General features: G+C 28.5%; 1 protein-coding gene across 3 annotated transcripts in view; it reads left to right on the top strand.

Annotated features, from left to right (window-relative positions):
- Positions 1-16,503, top strand: part of LOC132935546 (cell adhesion molecule Dscam2-like) — a 320,534-nt gene that overhangs the window by 141,310 nt on the left and 162,721 nt on the right. For all 3 annotated transcript variants that reach the window (XM_061002141.1, XM_061002142.1, XM_061002140.1), the window contains exons 5-6: positions 3,668-3,817; positions 11,687-11,807. In XM_061002141.1, coding sequence (XP_060858124.1) covers positions 3,668-3,817; positions 11,687-11,807 — 271 coding nt within the window. The remainder of the gene's footprint in view (positions 1-3,667; positions 3,818-11,686; positions 11,808-16,503) is intronic.

Raw genomic sequence — 16,503 nt, 5'->3', positions numbered from 1 at the left:
TAATTCTTTAAAATAATAATAAATTCGAATAGACGGTCTCGTTGTATCTTAGTTTTATACCAATTGTGGAGTTGTTCGTCTTACAAATGCCTAAAAATGGTTAAGTTTTTACCAAAAACTACAGATTTCCCATGTGGATTGATGTGGTAAGGTTCATATACTTTAGATGCTTCGATACTATTATTAACTTGCATTATAGGTAGTGAAATTTTAAGCGAAAAACAGTTTGAATTAGTAAACAATATTGGATATATGTTTACTCTATTTAAAATGTAATATTGACGCTAATAAAATTATTTTCGATGGTTTCTAACGAATAAACACATGGCGAAAAATACGTAGAAGGTCTTAAAATAATGTCTATACTTTTTGTTGAAGTTTTAAATGTTTTCCAGTTCGATTACGTGTTATGCTCAATTTAACGGAAATCGTGTGTATATATTGAACTTTGATCCGACGAAAATTGGAAAATCCTTATATAAGCTATATTTTCATTTTCATGGAAATCGTGTTAGATAAAGGTTACCTCCATGGGAAACAAATCATCCGATCCGCCTAAATCTATAATACAATTTTATAAATGAATATTTTTTTGACACAGTTTTCTGCCCAATTCAGTATAGTAAATAAATATAAATAATCATTTAGAATTTAGATGAAGTATAAAATATTTAACAGAAGATCAATATTTGAATAAGCGAGAATGTGTCACAAATAACCGACGTCGAGAAAATAGTGTAACCTATCATTTTGTTGGAGAAATTCGCAATTTTTAAAACTATAATGATAAATTATATTTCATTTAAAATTCAAGTTGAAATACTTTGTTGTCATAACCACATTTACTCATTGTCAATTTACTGATCATTAAGTTATTTTTTAACCATTTAGATATACGAATCATTAATTTGTATTTTAAATCTCGGGAATGAATTATTATTTGCTAGAAATTATTGTTGCCCTAGATAATTGAATAATTAAAACGATGGCTAGGTAATAAAATAAACAACATTAAGTTGATATTCAATTATACACAAGCCCATCTTTTTTCATTACATCAAAAAACATTAGCTTGATAAAAATTACATAAAAACCTAATATATTGTTTTCAACATCTTCAGAGTTCACAGCAATTCACAATATGTTTACGTTTCTAGAAATACACTAAATATTATTATGTGTCTGTAGTTTGTAATATCTTTTTCTGTTTTCCATTAGCTGTTTGATTTTAAGCTCGGTGAATCTCGTCAATGGGTTATTTTATTTAATAAAGAATTAAAAAGGAGCCTTTTATATTCCTCCTCGTCTTATATTTTGTATAAAAATGGTATTATTTATTAAATTAAAAGTGAGACCTGTATCGTAAAATCTGAAGAAATGTATTTTTTTTTACTTATTTTATAATTCAATATGATAATATAGGTACGTTGAAAAAAAAAGTATTTGTAATCATACTAAACTTTATAAATTTATACATTAAATTTGAATTTGAGTTAATTTACGTTTAACATTTTGAAGAAAACATAGTTCGTTTATGAAATAGAGCATAGTTTTCATTTAAACATAGGTTTAAAATTTTAAAATAAGTACCTATGTTTTAATTGGAGTATAAAAATGTATCAAATTAATATATAAAAAGAAAAAATAACGAAGGTATATATAAAATTATAAATTGTGTAATCAATGTATATAAAATAAAGTGCTTATGTCACTATATTATTTTCTGATTTGACTGATTTGAAGTTATAATTGTTATACCTTATAATATTTGTAAAAATATAATCAAATAAATAATATTTAATATTGTTATCATTATTAATTAATTAAAAACTTAAAATAACAATATTTTTAGTGCAATCATCTAATCATCAGGTGTCTCAGAGATACATATTAAGTAAAGTTAGGAGAACTAATTCTAGGAATTATACCCATAGACAATTCAGTTATACTATAAACCTTTATAATATTATAATATTATTTATTTGTTATAATAATATATTAATATGTTTGTTTTATCTTGAGGAATAGATCAGTTTGCATAACATTTTCGATGGAGTAAAACCAAATTGTAGAAAGATAATAACAATATAATATATTCATGACACACGATGTCTTAGGAAGATAATGAAAGATGAAATGTGTGCGCCAAAATATGACAGTAAAAACTATGAAAAATACTTTTCCTATTGCCAAACGTATTACAAATTACGTACATCGGCCCACCACATATTGAATATCATTTTTATAATATATTACCTTTAGTACACCATTTGTATGAACATTTCCCACATTTGTATGACTATGATAGGTACTTAAGTAATACATTAATTAAAGAGGGTGGGCAGTTGAGATGTCTCGCCAGGCTCTGCTTGTCTGTCACTCAAATTCATACAAATGGCGTAAAAACGAATTGCAGTAGGAAATTCCAAAATTCGTTTGGGGTGGTCAAGTGATATAGTATACCAGCTCACCCTCTTTAATTTATTTATAACGTCAGTATCACAGTCATACAAATTTGGGAAAATGTTTATACAAATTCACACACATGGCGTACTAAATGTAACATGTAAAAAATTTCATAGTGGTAGTCTTACCACCATGGCGAGACGTACCTACGTTTGAAAATGCAATTTCGAAATTGAAATACTGGTTACCAAAATATTTATAATCTAATAATAGTTCAATCGCTGAAATAATAAAGTACTGCTACCATTCTATTGTAGGTAACTATAACAATATTCAGAAATATGATAGGTATATTATGATTTTAATTATGGTTAATAATATATATATATAATTAATATATCGTTTCTTTTTAATTACATTTTTAAAATGCTTATACGATTCTTAATTGCATATAAATTGGCAAAAAAACATACTTATATAGGTGTATCATCAATTTAATAGTAGAGCAAAGTGTTGTGTTCAAAAAATAAACAAACTAATTTTTGAGTCAATAATATAGATAAGCGTATCACGCAATATTAAAGTTGTGCAACTTATAGAAATTAAGTATTGCTCCAGTATTTTCTTTAAAAAAATTTTAAGTTAAATAAATGAAATATTATTTTCATTTACATTTAAATTGTAAATTAGTTCGAAAAAGTTCACTTTTTAATTTATTAAACTGTTTGCTTCGTTTCTTTCTTAGTTTCAATTTTTTGTTTTTAAACATAATTAACGAAAGACCAACGTTATTTTTTCCGTAAAACTCGGTTAATCCTCAGTATTTATTTCCATTTTTAATGCACATTAATCTATGTTGATTAATCCAATTATTATAATTCATTGTAATTGAAACAAGAATATACGCGGTTGTGGATAATATCCGAACGTAAATATACATAATCCTTAAATACTAAAAGCTTAATATTATAATGTTTCCCATTGATATTTATTCATTGAATCAGGTATACACTTTTTCAGTTGATCAGACTAAATAGGCGGGCAGTTAAAATATATATATATATATATATCAAAACTAAACAGATTATAACATTTAATAACAATACAATGATAATAATAATAATATGACAGGTATGAGAATTTTACAACATCGGTACCCATACAATATTGTGTAACGGACCTACGTTGTACATGCAGTGTTGTTGTGATCGACAATAATTGTAGTATGTTTATAACGACTGTGTACTTTTTGCAATTTCAGATTCGAAAATTATCATGATACCGAAAACCGGCCAATTGCGTATAGCGAACGTGGACGAGAACGACTTGAGGCACAGCTACACGTGCCGCATAGTAAACAAACTGACGGGATTCACTCAGGAGAGCAGCACGTTTGGCAGAATTTATTTCGGTAAGCGAATTCGTTCTTTGTCCGTTTTCTCCTTTTACGCGCGCCGTGTCTTAACAAAGTTGGTTTTCTCGAACACGTTGTTTTATGTCGAAAAAAAAAACACACACACATATATATATAAAATAAAGTAATGGCTCGTAAAACGCGAAAAACCTTTAACGGTGCGAGCGCCGTGTTTTTAAGGAAAAAAATTTCCACCGAACCTTATCCGCTCGTTAATTTGCGGCCAACAACAAAAAGCAATATTTCACAAACATCCACGCAGCCGTGCACGTCGCCGCCGCCGCCGCCACCGCGAAAAACGTTTCCCGGACGCGTATCACGGCGGTTACTTTCCTCCTTTTTTTTTATTTTATTTCATTCCGTTTCCAGTATTTTTTTTTTTTTTTGTACTATTATTATTTCGCCAATGTGACTTTCACGGCGGTTGACTGGAAGTAAATTATTTCGCGTATTAGCCACTCGGAGCGAAATATTCCCCTCGGGAGTTTCACCTATAATATACGTAGGTACAACACTCGCGCGTAACCTCCAACACACAATTCAATTTGTCTCGTTCAACGGTATACATAATGTATATATGTTTGTGCGGGACTCGTTCCGGTTTCCCTGGCAGCCCGACGATTATTGTCATGTGAGGATTTCCACCTTACCGACACGCCGACTTGACTTGAATTAAACGCGTTCAAGATCACGTGACAACTGAATCGATAAGTAGCTGTGAAGTCAGCGAGACATTAAAAATAGAAAAAAATTATGAACGAAATAACGAATGGCCAGAAACTTAGTTACGCATTTGTGACAGAGGTGAACCGAGAAACAGTCATAACTCATAAGTCATAACAATGATAAAAACTATCTGTCTCTAATAATTAATAATCTTGACTGTGCTATTATAATAATAAGTTTATAATTACGGTCGAATTGTTAGTCATATTAATATTATAGTTATTGTTCATACAACTATATGGCACCTACTACAACTTTACTGCAGTCATGCAGTACCACGGGGAAGTAATTATTTTTAATAAAACCCTTGAAGATTATACCTAGAGGAACGTAGGCTAAATTATAATTAGACTAAACTCTTATTTCTTCAAAATATTATATTAATATATTAATGTACCGTATAGGTCCTATTTTATAATAGTTGATTCGTTTAGGTACTCAAATGAAGAGGTAATAAAGATAAAGAATCTCTAAAGGAATTCAAAATGTTGATTAAGTACATATTATAATCACCTAATACAATATAATATCACATTTATTACCTGCATTGGTTGATATTTTGAAATCAAATAACTGACACCGTTTTAAGTTTAGCAAAAATCGGGAAGGGGATACAATTATTATAAAAAAATAACGATTTCAATTTTTCAGATTTATGTCAGTTATTTTGATTAAAACACATACCATCTATATTCGTTCGACCGTTGAGGTATTCGATTCGATATTTTATACATTATTATAACAAAGGTGTGCCAGTTGGCAAGATGGTTTTTGAACAACGCACCATCGTGCATTGTCTATAATATAATATAATACAATATACGAATATTGCGATTTGCTTTCACCGTCGACAGCAATTTGGTCGATTTAACTTTACCGCTTGCTTTTTATGTGTTCATACATTTTTGAATTCCGGTCGGAATTTAAAATGTTAAAATTGTTTATGCGGAATGAGAGATTTTAATGTATATATATGGGGTGGAATGCGCATTTCATGCATACAGACATTTTTTTACCTTTGTTAAATATAATAGACGTTTCAATAATCACATCTATAATAATACAAATAATACCTGCCTGTGTAGTAGGGATAGTATTTATCATTTAGTTTTTAATTTTAGTGCCCCGACCACTGTCTAGACGTATCATAGTGTGCCGTCAAAATAGAGTGACAGCAATATCCAAATCCAAAACGTGTGAAATATTTCATAACAATAATAAAAATAAACAAAAATATACACCATAAACAAAATGGAGATTTCTCTTTGAGTGGCAAACATTTAAAACACGCCACCGAGACGAGATGCTTTCCCGACAAAGCTTTGAAATGAAATAAATACGTAGGTATATACCGCGTATACCACGGTGCTCTTTTTTTATTCGTTTAGCTAACGACGAACGTCTGTAATTGTATGCTTACCACAACACATCTGTCTGAGTATTTTACGTACTAATATAAACAGTGTGACGATTCCGGTTTCGAGAACCACATGGAATAAAAATGAAAAAAAATAATATAAATAAATAGCACTTTTGAGCCGCGACAAACTTGAGACATTATTATTATTATCTAATATTCATCACGAAAGTTTTTTTTATACCTAGGTACTGTATTGCTTCCGGGCCATGTTTATCAGGGCCTGGAATATGATTTAAGAATGTCACAACCACTTATAATAATTATATTCTCTTTTGCTTGGTTAACGTATTTGTAATTCTGCATTTGCCAATTTGTATAGTAGTCGCCAAAAGCTCTCAGTGGCTATAAAATAATATTATAACGGTGGTAAAAAAAACCATTCAGAGAATTTAATTTAGTTTGTTTACGATACGATAAAAGAACTTTCAGAGCACATAATAATGAATGTTGTATTGGTATTACTCAAGAGCTAATTTTAATGTTCCTTGCGACGTTTGGTTCAAGTGGCTGTATATTTGTACAGCTCATTGTCATGAATCAAGTTTTTACTACTGGCAATAAAATTAAAGTTTGACTAACAACAACACAAAATGCAAACGTAATTTATATTTTAATCAATTAATTCAGCTGATTATATATATTTGCGTAGATTAATTTCCTAATATCCGTCTAATAAATCCTTGATAATTATAAACGTTTGAAAAACCAGAATTAAATTAATAAATCAAAGCCCATACTTGAAAATAATATTTCTTTCCACAGTTTCAGAAACAAACTGAACGATATTATACAACACTATATTATTATTATGACACAACTCTTTTTATGTACATTTGAAATCGATATATTATTTTTATATATTCCTGTGCTGTTTATAATATATTATTTAAAATATAAAATGATTATAATACGGACTACAATACAATAAATTAATCGTTAACGGATCAACGTATTATACATTATTTTTTTATAATATTGTATTGTTTTTCCTTTACTCTTTCCAAGAATAACCAGGCAGACCATAATAGTTTTACAATTGAGTGGTAAATATAATACGTCTTACTACAAACGGTGAAATATAACAATTAAACATAAGGTTTCAAAAACAATCTGTTTGATCCATGGTTAGGTTAAGTTTTATTTTATTTTATTAAAGCGTGTTCGACAAGTTTAAGATGAATAAATATTATTCTCGAAATGTACAATTAATAACACTACAGAAAAATACATAAATAAAAATAAATATAAATATATTTTGAACATGACACTTCGATAACTGACTATTTATAGATAACATTTTTTTTTCATTATATTATATCAAGATTGATGATTTATAAATGTCAATATCAATCGAAAAATATTCGACAGCTGTATCCACTCACAATCAACGTAGGAATGGTCTACTGGCGGTGGATTTAATAAATATTAAAAAATACATTATTTTGCGTACAAACTTTACATCGAAAATAAAATAAAATATAAGTAATCGAACTAGACCAATAAAAACAATTCCAATATTAATTTAACATACCTATTATAATAATATAATAACTGTTATTTTTAGTATGTTATAATAATATTTATTATTTTTTAGTTTTTAAATTATTATTTATATTTTATTCTATAAACTGATTAACTATAACATTGAAACATTGAAATAAAAAAAAAATGGTGGTGTGAAATGAACTCAAATAGTAATGACTATGATCTGATCACGGTAGTAGATATGCAAGGTATCGATTCACTTTAATGCCAATTTTAACGAATTTGCCAAAAATATTTTAATATTTTGAATTGGAAGCTGTTAAAAGAATTATGCTTTTGAAGTATTTTAGTTATTTATTCATATGCCTAATATTGTAAGTACGCACAGTTTATGATTGTGTGTTGCTTAAATAACTACCTACGTGCAAAGTAGTGAATATCTAAGGTTATTTTTGGCAGAATATTGTCATACCTATCTTTATCTATATACAAATACTATGTGCACATTTTTAATTCTTAATGACTTGCAAGGATTCATAGTGTAATTTTTTCAATTATAATAATATTTTTAGTATTAATCGTCACTATAACTTCTTACACGTGTCCATAAAATTCACTACAAAACTTACATAATAATTAATTAGTCAACATTATCGTTTCAACTAAATTTGAAATTTATTCAATAATCAGATCTATGAATATATTTATAAATAAAATATAATATATAATTTATATAGGTACATATAAATTAAACAATCCATGACTCTTTGATACAGTTATAGTAATAAATAGGAAAATAATTAGAAAAACCTTATTGGTGTGAATACATAATATGGGGACATTTTAAATATTACTGAGAGATCAGAAATTCTAGCTTAAAAAATGGTGAAGATTTCACAAAAAACGTTTACAGGATCATTTTAAAGATCAGCACTAAATTTATCAAAATATTAAAACGTTTATGGAAATATTTTTATTACATAATTTAATCTCATTACAAAACATTATTTTGTTATTATGTTGATATTGTTTAAAACTACACCATACACTTCTACGTAGAATTTCCATACAGATTATTGTATTTTCAAACTTCATTATTTAACTACAAATTTGATATACTTTATCAAGATTTTTTCGTGAATCTTGTAACTTCTTGTAATTTTCAAGGCATTTCACATATATTTTACTTATATGTGTATTTTAAGGAACACTCTTTTTTATACTTAGCGGGTCGTTGAATAGTAAATTAGTTTTTTTTCTAGAAAAAATTAAATATATTATTTTTTACAGTATACATTTATATGATATATATATATTATTGTTATTGACTTTTGATTCGATACAAAACTTGCCATAAAACGGTGTGAATATGTTTACGATATGTATAATGTAGTCAATAACATAAAATTAAACTACATTTTTAAAAAATGTAATTGTGTATTATATAAAATAAAATAATATACATAACACATATACATTTCAAGTCTCGGTGAATATTTATGAATTACAACAAAATAACGATGATCGTTATTCTGCATATAGGAGATTTTTAGATTTTAGATTTCTGTTTAAACTATTTTTGAGGAACCTTGTATTACATGCCCAAGTCATATAGCTATACAAATTTTACATAATGTTATACATTATTGACTTCAAAATAATTTGCATATTTCCGTGATTTTATTGAATTTTGTCAAAATGTGAATTTCAAACAGTTATTAAAAACACAAATGGTGACTATGAGTTTTAATTATATAGTATAAATTCCAACAGAACAATTTATGTGGAACATTGTATTACATTTTTAAATCTTTGGTATAGATTTTAAACATTTTAAGAATTTTTAGCAACAAAGTATATAATAATATTCAAATTTTTGCGATTTTGTTAAAATTTTAAATGCGAACGCTCACAAATTTTGTGTAGATTTACGCTCAATTTTTTTTGTAATTTCAATAACAACTTATAAGGAAAGTTTTTAATTTACAATTATAGAAAAAAAGATAAAAAAAATTGAAATTTATAAATGTCTATAAATAACACAAATATTTAAAATGTTTTGAAACTTAAACCAAGTAGGTTTATAGGTACAATTAGAATACATAAACAAAATTGGTGCAAATTCCATGTTTCTACGACTATTCATTTTTGAATAACAATAAAATAGCAGAACACTTTTTATTAAAAACCAGTTTTGAGTAATTTTTTCTTATTTCTCCTCCACAAAAAAAAATTATTATGTTATATTATTTACTTTTAACCTCTCAAAATACTACTTAGATTCACTTTCCTGGGAATTAAGTTACCTAGATAAGCATTTTCTACTATAAAAATATCTCTTTAGATACTAAAAAAAGATACATATTTTGTGCGAAATAATTAATCGATCCACTAAGAACATATAACAATGAATACAATTTATATTAACTATATTGTTATAAAAATATGTTAAAAAATAACTTACACTACGATATAGAATCTTATTATTTACACAATTTTTTCGTTTGATATTTTTATTTCTGGTTTAATAGACATTTTAGGATTTTTTTTTAAGTCAAAAGCTACTAGTGTGTTACGGCCGTAAAACATGGAATAGATAAAAATAGATTATGCGTTTGATAGTCACGTGACATTCATTGTAATAATTCTGATTGTATAGGGTTTTGTGTAGCTCTGTACATATTGTTTGATTTCAGTAAACCTATCCCATGCAATATATGTACTACCCATGATTATAGTTGGAATAACTCCAATTCAATTTGAAGTTATTGCAAAAAAATCAAACCCTTTAACTAATAGTCTCATAATAGTTTACTGTACCTAAATACGAAAAAAAAATGTATAGGTAATATAGTTATTTAAATCAAAGCCAAATACCAGATTATAGGCTAAACCATAAAAATATTATTATGAACACACACAAAAAAAAATTATAGTTCATAAAGTGCTAATAAAAAATAATTACTCAATATAGAATTACGAAAACTGCCACACCTATACTAGGTATAGGTGATAGTTTGACAAAAGTATAGGTACCGTGTTTACACCTATTATTATTGTAGTTGACACACACTTTCTATAGTTGGGAATCTCTTGGCCAGTTTTAAATCGTTGTTAACATTGCGATTAATTCACGTGGAATTTTTCAAAAAGTCTCAATCGGGTTGTCAGCTACTGTTTCGATCGCGACTACATAATTATACTGTATACCTATAGGTATAATAAGATTAATAATTTTTGTGTTAGCGTTGGGAAAAAAAAATGATAATTTTTCATAATATTATGTTTGAACTTGTAGAGTGATCGCCGTCGTTGACGATGAATCCGTTTTATCATATTATCGTAATTGTGATATCATTATTATTTTTATTTCGAAGAAACGGTTAAAAATCTTATAGTCTTTCAAATACGATAGTAATGATACTAAAAAGATTTCAGAACGACGACTCCCGGCAACGGTAGGTATATAATATAAAATCCTATGCTGCTGCGGAAAAAATATTGTTTTTAATGAACTCCGGGCGGCGAGAGGACAATAATTATTAAATCACACACGATTGCGGCGACGGCGGTGTGCACGGACGATTTCACGAGCGTCGTAAATGTATGTGTGTATATTATTATAATACGAATGGAGGGGGAAAAAAAATTAAAAACCGAATAAAAAATCCGTTGAAAATGCTCCGTAAATGCGTTTATAATAATAATATGCGTGTGTGTGTGTGTGTGTACAAAAACAGCAGAGTGCTGGTGCAAAATAACCAACGCGAGTGCGGTGACTTTACGCATAAAAATATATTTTGTTTTTTTTTTTTTTTTTGTTTTGTTTTTTTTTTTAATTTCTAAATCCCTCTGAGCGACATTGGCGAAATCGTCGTACATATATTATATTATATACATTTACACACACGCACACACACATATATATAAATGTATAATATGCGTATATGGTACATGACCGCCACTGCCGCTGTTAACGTATTATTATGCGTTGATGGTTTGTGTTGGGGGGAGGGGGTGAAGATCGGTGGCAAGGGGCGGCGGCGGCAAAGCCGAGCGCATAATTTAACGGAAATTTTAATTAAAACCGCTGAGTAATTAATTTTGCACTAAACGATGGCGCACGAGTCGTTCTGTATTATTATTGTTATATATTTATGTTATTTGTGTCTATACTATTGTATATTATACTATATATGTATGTTTATTTTTTACACACTCATTTCGATTCGCAGAGAGTAACCGGACCATGGCACCTTGGTCGAAATCCAACGACTTTACCGTCCACTTGGTGAAACAGGGCGACCATCTGTTGTTGCCGTGCGACGTATACGGATTCCCTCCACCGAAAGTCACGTGAGTAGAATTATGCAACAATCCTATTGAAATGATAATATTATATTACTATAAAATCGACATTTTATAATATAATAGTCGAATGAAACGTATATTATACGAGAAACAAATTGTAGTTTCGCTGCCATGCACAATCACAATAATATTATAGTTGACGTGGTTTTAGTATCTCACTGTGACTCCATTCGACGCATACGGTGTTAAATGGAAAATGTCATTCTGATATTGAGTTTAAGTTGATATTAAATAAATATTTGTAGTCTGATAAAGATATGATGAGCTGATGATTTTTCGGATTTTTTATAACCTATTCATGAAATTGAAAATGTGTCAACAATCAACCGTACGTTGTATAGCATGCTTTTAATTTAGTAGAACTATTATATTATATAGTACTAAAATATCATTAATACTACCGATCGCAGTTATATTGTGATATTAATTAAAAGTGTATTTTTTTAGTAAAATTAAATAAAGGATAACAAAATGGAATAGGTACAAAATAAAGTTTGTGTGCAATATATTACTTGTCATCGTAAGGGTATTCGTGAGTGTCATCCGACAGGAGTCTGGAGAATGCATCGAGGTCACAAGCATTTGTTATTTGTTTGGGTCCTTGGGTTGTAGTTCCGGGCTCATTTTGATGTTTGTAGTTTCAGATTAAAAGTTTTTGAATTGGTTTTAGTTTAATCTTTTAAAAGGAGTGTCATTGAGAACTTGCCTGGAATTTTTTTTTCTTTAGCTTACTTGACGGAACAACAAAATACACATTTTTTAAATTCTGACTTCACAAAATACTGTTGATTGACGTTTGAATTGAAAACAATTAAGTCACATATCATGTGACAGGATACCGTGACAATGAATTACTTTTTCAGGGAAACAGTCGATAATATAACATATTATTATTATTTATTATACACTAAATGGTAGCGTATACCTAGTCTGAAACTCATTTATGATATTTTCGATTCAATGGTTTTTTTTTAATTCGGTTGTCTTATGATATTTTTGTCCTAGACCTCGAGCGAAGGAGAAACAGACAGACGAGTTTTTATGTGGTTGTCAGAAGGGGAAGGTTACGAGTTTTATGGATTGAGTCAATTACGGGATAGAAAAACGTATTTTACGGAAATACTCTGAATCACTAGAATTGTCAACGATATAATGGTCGGAAATAAATTGGGCGCGGTGAATCTCGGTCGTATAGAAAGCTTTTCAGCCTGTCCCATTTTAAGAGTAATAATAATGATGCAACTTCTTGTTCGATAATCGTTCAATTTAAAAGTTCCGACGGAACGATGGTAACTAACTGTAAATAAACCGCTGGTTATCAACTAAAATCTAATTCAGTTCCAAAACGAAATTTAAATAAGAAAAACTTCATTAGTAAGTACACTTACGAGTCTTTTGTTGTGGTTTTATATTTTAAATATAAAAGTTTAATAACTAAGCACTGTGGTAGACCCATTGTTACGGATTTGTTTCTCAAAAGATCGTTTTGTCCAGGAATTTTCAAATGACCATAATCGCCATATCTTATAAACCTAATTACCATGGTCCTTTACTTTTAGAACACTAGGTGAAATAACTCAAAAACTACTTGTACGAATTTATATTCTGATACGTCAAATTGTTCAGAACAATTATCCACTGAATAAAACAGATGTTTGTATCTCCGCAAGACACTCCTTAAGTAGTACAAAATCACAAGATTTTTAAAATATGGTCTAAAAATATATTTAAAAATTCAAAAAATCTGATTTTATGTAACTGCATTACTGAAGAAATAAAGGGGTGAGCCTACTTGGTGAATTACCTTATATATAATATTTATTACAGATTTAAGGAATAAAATAAATAACAACATTATTCAAGACTTATTTTTAACTCTTTTAATTTAGGTAATATAATAAATACCTATGCCTAGTGGCTAATACATGGACATTTGAAACATAAAATTCTGGACTAAAACAGTTATAATAATACTTAATAATTAATAATAATACATTTATAGTTCTCACATTGAATCGATCAGATTAATGCCAATGTGATTTATCGCATATAGGTTCAATAATATAATGTGTATGCACGTTTACACGCATATCAACATTGTGTACACCAAATCGTCGACATCGAGCGTTAAACAGAATCACAAAAAAATTTTAGAACATTATTATTGTAGCAATGTAACCATGTTATTGTTCTACATGTATGGAACTTTTTTTTCGTACGGATAAAAAAACGAAGGTGGGTACATTTTAAATGCGATTTAGATGAAAAACGAAGTTTAGTTGCCTACGTTAAAAATATCAGATACCAGCTTTTGTATTATAAATCCACGTACGTCCATTTATCCGCAGCCCGTCGGTAAATTGGTTTTTATAAATGTTCACTATTAAATGTATAATTAATGATCGGCATTCAAACGGCTGCATCGCTGCCTGTTCCGAGTTGCTGCCAATTAAAGATTTATCGTATCAAAGGCTTTTTATACAAACACATATTATTATAATGTTTGACGCGAATACAAACGAAAAGAGATGTCTGGGGAATATAATACAATATACATTCTACATAAATATACACCAAAACAAGCAAATAAAACTATTTCGCCTTGGGATTAGCCCATTTCAGATTTTCAAACATCCCTTTATGGCTTTTTATAAAATAATATATAATATCATATTAAACTCTAATATACATATATTCAGCTATGGTTACACCGACAAATTATGCCAGCGTTTGTGTAAGCGTATGATAATAGTATTGTGTTTTACTATGTAGGTGTTATTCGATGTCTATATTATATGATCAAACAACACAACGTTCAATGCAACGAATAAAAAACATAATCAAATAAAGATAATAATTTAGTAATTTCTGTTTACATTGAAAACCTTTCAAACGGCAGTCAGAAGTTTCACAATAACGATCGCGTATATGTGCTCATAATAATACCGTCAAGTCACTAGAAAACCAATAACGTATTGCATTAGAGTATTAATAATAATATTTCAATGATAAACATTAAGTGGACCAATATATGTGTTCACTGTCTGTTACATGTGTACCATAAAGTTAAAACTATTTGTATGGCATCCATCAGTATACTATCGATCTAGTTATAACTATTATACAAATTTAAATGCATTTTGCCAGAAGGGGAAATAATATTGAACAGGCCATTTTTTTTCAGTTAAATTTAAAGAAAAAAATGTTCAAACTTTCAAATACATTTTTTAGAATTCATCGGTAGTGAAATTTAAAAAAAATAGCCTTGTCGATCTCATACTTCACGCAGGATTCAAATTTGTTTTATAATATTCATCGCTCCACTACATTTATCGCACTGATGGACGTAAAATGTGTAGTCTATAGTGTGTTGGACGTATGAAAGACAGAGATAACAAAATATCAGTACTCTATCCCGTTAAGCGTATGTCGTGTAGGACGTTTGATCATCGCTATTGTAGCAAAAACCTTTTTTACAGGCCGTTTGCGTATCGTTATTGTAATGAAAAAAATTGAAAAATGTTTAAAATAAAATGTAATTTATATCTTATAGTTAGACTGGATTCGTAAATTGTTCATTATTTACATTCATACAAAATTATTTAAAATATAAATTTTTTAAATATAATCCTTTTTTAATCTGTTATAACAATGTATTAATACGTTTGTCGGACGAAGACAACAAATAAGGGTGAATGACGTGGCTTCATCTAAAAACAATTTTATTAATTAATAAATTATGAATAAAAACAGCAGTAGTGCACATGTGATGGGCGATGACGAATAAAAATATTATGAAATTATATACCTGCAATAATTAAACTAAAATTTTATCTAAACAGGACAATAACACAGAAAGCAAACAATTTTAATTTGATTACACCATGAGACATGGTAGGGGGATTTACAATAACAATAATTTACAACAACATTTGTATATTTGATTTATTTGGTGCCATCAAATTTATTTAGTGTCAGAAACTACGAGAATAATAACTTCATATAGGTTTGACTTTTGCGCATAGGTTTACGCAATTTATAATATTTTACGATTACATATTGTATGTGTGTTTGTGTAATTCGAATAGATACCTATTACCTATATAAACACAATGAAATGTTGAACTTGATTTGAATAATTTGAGCTTTCGGTGATCATATCAGTGCGTCAATTAAAACATATTATCCAATCAAATATCCGGTCAGAAATCACATAAATTGCCTTATACAATATAATGCTGTCATTTATAATCATGATACATCAAATATAATTATTAGAAATAATTATGCTAATATGATAAAATAAACTAATGCTGCAAATAAAAATAAATAAAAACGTTCAAAGTAAATATTCTCTATAATTGATGTGGTCAATTTAAATCTTCATTTCGGACGACCGAACGTTTAAAATAGTATTTTTTTCAAATATATAATATTTATCTTTTAATAGTTACCATTAACTCATAAAACAGAATAAAATCAAGTCTAAATCAAAGTTTAAGTAACGTGACATAAATTAAAAGCACAGTCAGCACACGATTTTGCAAAACACACACACATAGTCATCAAATTTGTTTGTCCACTGGTTCATTAATCCTTTGCGAAACGTCAAGTGCAATGTTATAGGGATTGTGGTGTTTCAGCGAACTAGACTTAGTCGCCACCATCATCATTGCCATGA

This window comes from Metopolophium dirhodum, chromosome 1 (assembly GCF_019925205.1).
Source record: "Metopolophium dirhodum isolate CAU chromosome 1, ASM1992520v1, whole genome shotgun sequence".
Classification (NCBI taxonomy): Eukaryota; Metazoa; Arthropoda; class Insecta; order Hemiptera; family Aphididae; genus Metopolophium; species Metopolophium dirhodum.
The sequence above is the reverse complement of the archived record's forward strand: the minus strand, read 5'-3'. Positions and strand labels throughout refer to the sequence as shown.